The sequence below is a fragment of the Acanthisitta chloris genome, unplaced genomic scaffold (assembly GCF_000695815.1).
Source record: "Acanthisitta chloris isolate BGI_N310 unplaced genomic scaffold, ASM69581v1 scaffold1681, whole genome shotgun sequence".
Classification (NCBI taxonomy): Eukaryota; Metazoa; Chordata; class Aves; order Passeriformes; family Acanthisittidae; genus Acanthisitta; species Acanthisitta chloris.
The window spans coordinates 6,812-15,153 of NW_008655274.1; the positions used below are offsets into that span (position 1 = coordinate 6,812).

The window sequence follows — 8,342 nt, forward strand, 5'->3', positions numbered from 1 at the left end:
GGCATCGGGTGTGGAGGAGAATCAGCAGCTGAGCACCTTTGAAACAGCTGCCGCCAGCAATCAGCAAGTGAAGACAAAGTTACGCAGAGCCATGGCACGTAAGAACTGTACCATCTGCCTGAGCGAGGTCAGAAGTCCAAGCCAAGTTGACGTATGCTACCACCTCTTCTGCTTCAGCTGCATCTGCAAGTGGGCTTCCATACAAAATGTGTGCCCAGTATGCAGGCAGCCTTTCACCAGCATCCAGCAAGCCATAGGGATCAGAAAGAGTTACAAAGAGGTCAGCCCAATCTTAAGTCAGACGACTGTGTCCGAGAAGGAGGTGGACAGCAGACCCCCGAAACATCCCTACAACCTGCGACGAAGGCCCTATGATTCACAGTGAGCCCACCACGGGGAGAATGGGGACACTGGGGAGATGCCAAGGGATAAGGGATGGTGCTGCTCCAGGGTGTCTCAATGCTTCTGCCCAACAGGCCACAGGATAGAGAACAGCACACCAGATGAACCTGGCAGCTGCTATGGCCTGCTGGTGGTGAGAGGGAGATTGCTTGATTTAATGGAAGTTTAACAAAAAAAGTATGTAGAAGCTTATGGGTAACATTTGTTTCAAAATCAAAGCACAAGCTATGGGAGGGAATGCTTTCCAGTCTCCCCACCTTGCCCTCCCAGCCACCAGCAGAAGTGTCTAAGTCTCTCGAGCATCTGCTAGGCCACCTGTCCTGAAGACCTGTTAAGCAAGGTGCCATGGACAGAGGCCATGCTGACAGCCCTGCCCTGCTAGACTATCCTGCTACCACCCAAATGACCCATGTCATACTCCAGTCACAGCTCTTTGAGCCTTTCCCTGCTTCCCTAAAACATCAGCCCAACTATTCTAGCGCCAAACACTGTGGAAGAGCTCCACAGGGCTGGGAGGCAGGAAAGCTTTAGGGGACTGGGACCTTGAGGACAACTGGTCTTGTTATTAACTGCTGAGGCAAAGGCAGCATTAAGTACCGCAGCCTTTTCCTCATCCTTTGGCACTTCCCCATCCCCCCATCCCCCAAATGTTGGAGATACTCCTTGGCACTTCCTTTATTGTTGATGCATTTCTCGGGTTGCCCAGAGAAGCTGTGGATGATCCATCTCTGTAAGTGTTCAAGGGCAGGTTGGATTGGGCACTGAACAACCTGAATGTCATCCCTGCACATGGCAGGGGAGTTGAAAAGAGATAATCTATAAGATCCCTTCCAACACAAACCATTCTATGTTTCTATGGTTCTATGATTGTCCACAGATTTCTTGTTCGGGCTTCATCACTGCTCACCTGGAAAACCAGTAGCAGATAATAATCAGTTTGGCTGTACCAAGCTGGGAAGTTTTTCAGTGATGGTGGTGGCTCTAGGGAGGCAGCACATTCCCCTGTGTGTTTGATCCAGTTAGCATATTGGGCCCTCTGTTCCTCTAGAAGGGAGTCACCAATGACAACATTTTTCAAATTTCACAGGCTGTTTCAGAATGGTCCTTCAAAACTGATTAAAAATGCCACCATCATTAGATTACACGAGGAAAAAAAACCATATTAGTATGTTAACACAAACACACTTCAGAAGCCTGGGGAACATACATCCTGTCTAAGTTTCAGGCATCAGCTCTTTCCAGTGAACAAATAATCCAGGGATGAAAAAAAGAGAAGAGAGGTAGAAAGGGCTTAAATTCATAATGGTACAAAAAAGAATGACCCAAGAGGACTTTAAGGACCAGAGATTGTCGTGATGCAGGAGGTAGGCTGCCCTATTATAGAATCATAGAATCATCAAGGTTGGAGGAGGCATCTAAGATCAACAAGTCCAATATTTAACCTGCCAGCGCTGTAACCTCTAAACCTCCAGCACTAGATCCTCTTAAACATTTCCAGGGATGGTGACTTCACCACCTCCCTGACCTACCTAATCAGTGACTGAACACCCTAAAGGAAAACATTTTTTCATAACATAAAATCTGAATCTCCCATTTCTCAGCTCATGGTCATTCCATGACCATGGTCATTCCACTCTAGTCCTCTCCCTGCAGCCACTGCAGGAGAGAGCATCCCCGGGGACTTCTGAGATGTAACTTTTGGTGGGAGCACGGATACTGTAAGCAGAGTATAAACATCTTAAGAGCAAAAAGCAAGTATGTATGGGTGAATCCATGAAAGGTAGGTATGACTGAAGAAGTTACTGGGTGACTTACCACACCAGTGAGCCCACTAAACAGTCTTTATTAGCCAAACAGGCATAATTCAATAGTGATGATGTGCTGTGCCATACCAGAGCTGGCCTGGATTCATGATACAAGCACCTTCCACACCTGGGAGAAAATAAAGAAGCTCTCAGGAGGGATTACAAAGTGCTAGTTGCACACAGTACGTCAAGAATTTCCTTAGGACCCCTTTTTTCATTTAAAAAAAGTGCCTATTTGTCAGAGCTGAACTGTGCAAATTTCAGTGAGACACACAGAACAATAATTGCACTCTCCCAAATTACAGCAGGAGACACATAGCTGTGAAACTGCTGTAAGCTGAGTACACATCACACTCAGCTACCATTTTCAGCTGCAGCTAGGAGCTGCTTCTTTGTGGGCAATAGTTCTTTCATGTGCCAGCACATTCTGTAGTCTTTCTGCCATCTGAGTCAGAACTTGCCATTCTGTCATCCCTGATTTTCTGTTCCCCAAGTGTAGAAACCAAGCACTGAGAGGGGTGATTTAACAGTTTACCCTGCTGCACCTCTGCAGGGCTAAGGAGGTGCAACTGCACTCCAGCATCACAGTCCTTTCTGGTGGCCCCTTCAGTGACAATCCTGTGGGACCTGGCCCTGCTGGCACCATCTGCCTGTCTTCTCACTGTTAGCCTAGTTTCTGCAGTTTTCTCCTTTATCTACAAACCAGACTGGAAGCCTCAGCTGAAGCAGGATGGCTGTTCCACAGTTCTCAGCTGGCAGAGGGGTATCCAAGGAACCAGACTACGTCAAGTCATAGTGTGGGAACTGTCACTCTGGATTAATTTCAGCACCATGAGTCTGACAAAATGTTTTCTTTTCCCATGCATATGTATATAATCCATGAGGTTCCTATACCGTACATTAAAAAGGGGAGTTAGTTCAGGGAATCATGGAATCATTTAGGTTGGAAAAGACGTCTGAGAACATTGAGTCCAACCTTTGATTGATCACCACCTTGTCGAATAGACCATGGCACTAAGTGCCATGCCCAGTTGTTACACATCTGTTACAATTTGGGAAAAACAAGACCCTGGTCCTAACATCCAGCATATATCTCTTTCCCATTCTCTCCTTTCTTTGTACAGTAAAAGTCAGCATTCACATCTTCCTTGGATTTGTAATATGTACTCAGTACTATCTCCAAGCTTTTGGTTCCCTATGCAATCATCCTGCTGTCCAGCCATGGGTGGTTCCAGTCATGGATTCATTGGGGGTTTTGCATCCTTTTGAGGGTGCATTACTGTAACCACTACAGCAGAGCTGCCTGGCAGTTTCTAGTTGTGATATGAACACCTGTACCACCTTAAAACACAGAAACTGGTCTGTAACAGACAGATAACTATTTTAATCTTTGAAAGCCAAAGCCAGCCTGTGTAGCTCAAGATCAAAACTATATTAGTTAAGAGAACAGTTTCACTCATGTGAAGATCTCAAATGATTTCTAGTCTTGTTTGAAAAACAACAGTGTAAAAATGACAAAGACAGAGCTCTGTGTAACTTCTTGGGATTTCTTGTAGCTCATTTTGCTGTTAGCAAAGATCCTGCCTTTTTACAGATGAGGAATACACTACAAACAGTTGGAAAGCCAGCATTCAGGAGCAGAACACCAAATGCTTCCTTACAGTGGGCCACAACCCTCTAGTACTTGGTGGAATAACTGAGGAAGGACTTTTTTGGTAGGTTTAGTTTTTTCCTGATAAATTGAATGTGAATTAGTTGCATTTGTCCTCCTAACTGAAGCAGAAGATAAACTTTGGGCATGATTTATGGCCCAAAGTAGGCCTTTCCAGCATGAATGCTTATTGCAGCAGAAATATTGTTCAGATGGATGCTAACTGCTTTGATCCTTCTGTGGGGATTTGCAGGGTCTAGCAGCAGTGGAAGAATAACTGCAAGAAAGTTGGTGGCATTTTTCCACCATGGATATTCAGGTGTCCTAGAAATCTCACACTTTGAAGAACTGTCTGATTCATTGCTCTTTAATTGCCCAAATGAGCCACATGTGATCAGCAAGCCCAGCCTATTCGGGCTCCACTGAACTTACTGAACATGTGCAAAAATAACTGCAGTGCCAACGCAGCATGGCTGAGCCTTCTGCATTGCAACCACAGAATGCAGCATCAATTTCTGCTGGAGAAGCACATAATAGAAGAACATGGCCCTAAGGTAAAAATTGCAACAGTTAACTTGGGCTCAGTGACATAATTTGGCTTTTATTCCTTTTATTCTTTTTTCTCTCCTATTTTAACCCCACAGCTCTGTAGATTTAGCAATGACTTATTGTTACTTTTCCTTACCAAGTCTCTGTCTTTTAACACACTTAGAGATAATATGCACAGTGTCCCACAATGGTGGGGTGTATGTATGTGGGTTAATGTATGTGTTTCTAAAATAAGGTGCCACTTGACCATTTTCAGTACAAATTGTCCTAAAGCACAGCTAGTTCAAGAGCAGAGTTGTCCCTGCATGCACATGCACTGTGCGTGCTGTGGTTTGAGGACGCATTGCTGCCTGACATCGCACGGAAGCATTAAACTCTCACTGAGCAGAAGGAACCAAGCAGGGTTTGTGGATCAATACCACTGATATTAGCAGTATTCCTGTTCAGCACTATTTTGACAGTAGAAATGAATGCTTCTCTCTTCTACAGTCAAGCCTGTATTCTCATCTTGGTGCACAGGGTTTTACAAGCCTAATCTCAAACCTGCTGAAGTGAGAGAAAATTGCTCCTTTTAATTCAATGTGCTTCAGATATTGTTTATTAACAATAAACATTTCAGATATTGTTTATTAACAATAAACATTAAATATTGTTTATTAACAATACTTGTACTGTTAGGCATCAGATTTTGTACTTTCGGAGTGAAAATAAACTCCAAATCACTGATGAACTCCTTTACAGATCTTTGTGTCATTCTTTGAATGTTGTTCTAAGCATGGAATGATGACTAGACTGTGCACACATATCACACAACCCTGTCAATATATGCATGAAGTCTTAGTTACTATGAGCCAAGCTAACTAGCTTCCTTTTCTGGTTTTGAGGTATTTCTGAATGCTAAATTCATCAAGCACAACAAAACATGTTGCCTGGGTTTGGTGTTTTTTGTCTTTCACTTCTGACTACAATGGTCATAAAAAGTGGATGCAACAAACCTCAAAATCTCAGTTCATCTGAATGCAAAAGTCATATGGACTGCACTGCATATTCAAGTGTCTGTGGACAGTCACCTTCTGGAAAGTGAATTCCTGAACTTCATGCCCATGAAGTAAGTAAAAGATCACAGCAGATGTACCTCTAAGCTTTCCAAGGGTAGGAGAGTTTGCACCACATACTATAAGTCCTAGCAGCTTAATTGTGGCTTCCAGGTTCTGCTTTCTTCACTAACAAGAAATTTCTCCCTATCCTGAACCTTAACTTGTGTATGGTTTTTGGTTTATTGCACACTTTTTTCCATGTCACTGAACAGGTTATCCTTCCTAGGCGTTTCTTCATCTGGCATAGCTTAATGAAGACCAGATTTAGACATTCAAATTAGCACTGTTCAAGCTCTTTGAGTGACATTTTCCATTTAAAATCATTTATCCAGCTTTCACATAAACAGTAAATACACTGTTTGATGCTGCCCAATCCAAAAGCTGAACCTTATGCAAAAATTAATAAGAAAACAATCAGGCCATTTTTTGCAATTAACCAAATATTTCTAAGAATTAAGTACCGACAATAAAAACATTTTGCCAAGCTCAAATGATGCAGTGTTAATAGAGTAATGATGTGTGGTAATAGACAAACATTTCACTTTTCATTTTAAATCCACTAATTACTAATAGGCAGTTGCCTTTCACAGGGCAATTGCTTCTTGCCTTCATTGAAGAAAAAAGCATCCAAATAATTTCATGCTCTCCTTTTATCACTCTCTCCCCTTGTCAATACATCATGTTTGTGTCCACGAAGCAGTCCCACTTTTGGGATGGCTTTGACCGGGTGAGGAGTGCACAGGTAAAATCATCCCAGGACTGGTATATTTCAGGCTTATTTCTAAGTACCACATTAAGCTCTGGAGATAGCCAAACCCTCAGTGAGCTCACTGGCTACAGGAGCCTGAGGAACACACCCTGCTGACACCACTGACCTGCCTCCTAGTTTATCACCATCTGCTCTGTGTGAGTTTCCAGCCTACCTTCTGTCGCCTCCTCCTCCTCAGCCTTCATGGTAATGCTACCCCCAATACCCTCTCTGACTTCCCTTCCCAGTTAATCCTGGACCTTTTCTCACCATCCTCCACACCTCTACAAAACACTCACTTGAGACAACAGGGCACAATCCTGCTCTTTTATTCCCCTCTCTCCCCGGCAGGGACTCAGAACTGTCACCTTTTAATTGAAATGCCAGAAAGAGCTCAGGCTTAAAATAAATGGTCACAGAATCTTCTTTATGTCTCCTTAACCATCTTGCCTGAACCTGCTATGACTGTGTGGACTGTGGGTCCCCTGGGACACCGTCAGACTAAAGCAGCAAGCACATGCCTTGGTGGTGTTAAATCATAAATAAACCAGCAGCAGCAGGCACCTCCTCTGAGCATCAAGAGCAGAAGCTTCATTTTAACTCATTTAAGTCCTCTCTTCAAACACAAACTCTCTCTGTTAGACTTCTGAAATCTGTTTTACTTCAGGGAGTACAGTTCTTCAGCTGAGCTTAGAAATGAGTCTGGCAGCACAGTCCCCCGAGGCAGAAATCTCCAGAGCAGACACAGCATGAAAAGCATTGCCTGCCTGCTTTAAGATTAATTTTCCCCCAGCACTCACTGGAGTTCAGCACCACTGGCATTTGTGTCTTCAGCCCTTGGGACAGGTGGGAAGACAGCCACACCACTGATGTGTGAAGTGCTTGGAAAAATGGTTTGAAGAAGCCAGGGGACGAAATCAGCATCCTACTCCTTTGCTGACATCAACCAATTTTAGCCTGCCTGTTTTAAAGGCCCTGAAATGCTGCACCTCACTACTGTGGTGCTGGTGCTAGAGTAGATAACAGCAGAGATGCAGGGCAGATGCAGGAAAATGATGACATGATGACTTTCACGTGTTGTAGTGAGAAATGCATTTATTTCGTACACAGGTTGGTAGTTAACTTTAAAAAGACAGCTAGCACTATCATATCTAACAAAACTTCTTTATCCCCTTAAAAGTACTGCTGTGTATATCATTAGGTGGATGCTCCATCTGAAGGAGTCGATTTTCTTTCCAGGCTCAGGGTGATTGCGTGTCTGAGCAGTAACTACAATTACTGATGATGTGAGGGAGAGCTGTGTGCATGGCATTCATCAGTGAAGACTAGAAATCCCTTTCTGGCACCCCACTTCCCCTTCCTATCCCCTGGTGGTGTAATTGTCAGTTTTCTGGAAAGGGTGAAGAAGGAAATTAGCTGTGCTTCACGAACTCTGGCAGCTCCATTCCCGTGCACAGGGTAAGCACTCCTGCCTTCTCCAGGGCAAAAGCTGGGTGAGCAGCATCAGTGAATTTGTGCCTGATGGCAAACAGCACCAGTCCTCTCTCTGCATTGAAGAACAACAGTCTGCCACCACTGTAATCCAACAGGATGCCGATCCTGGCCAGGTGTTCTGTCACATGGATGTCACTCATCACACCGGTGTGAAGAAATCTATAAAGAAAGCTGCAGGAAAATGGAAACCAGAACACAGTGAGCCTCCTCATGGCAATTTACCAGAAATAACCTGCTGCTTACTTCCCATGTATTAACAGGTGGCTGAAAACAGCAGCATATCATGTGGCAGGAGCATTTTGCTCAGTACGAAGGCAAAGTGAATGTGGCATCGCTTCAAAGCCCTGCCTGGTATGCTGATGAGCCTTTTCACCTGGTACCTTTGGACTCTTGGAATAAAAGCATCTTGGATGCTTCATTTAACTAGTCATGTTCATGCATCTATGTAATTTCACACTGAAAAAAGCAGATTTGTTCAGACAAAGTGCAACTTTCATCAGTAGCAAGGCAATGCCTTACAAACCCCCAAGCAGCCTGGCACTGGCCTGATGAGGAAAAACTACCCCAGCACCCTGCAGTCCTGCCACAGTGGCAGG

The 8,342-nt window shown here is 44.1% G+C and overlaps 1 protein-coding gene across 1 annotated transcript in view; it reads right to left on the reverse strand.

Moving 5' to 3' along the window:
• Positions 1 to 7,630: 7,630 nt before the first annotated feature.
• Positions 7,631 to 8,342, reverse strand: part of CMYA5 (cardiomyopathy associated 5) — a gene marked incomplete at its 5' end in the record, with an annotated part of 39,740 nt that continues 39,028 nt past the window's right edge. The window contains one exon of the mRNA XM_009083811.1: positions 7,631 to 7,917. Coding sequence (XP_009082059.1) covers positions 7,665 to 7,917 — 253 coding nt within the window. The remainder of the gene's footprint in view (positions 7,918 to 8,342) is intronic.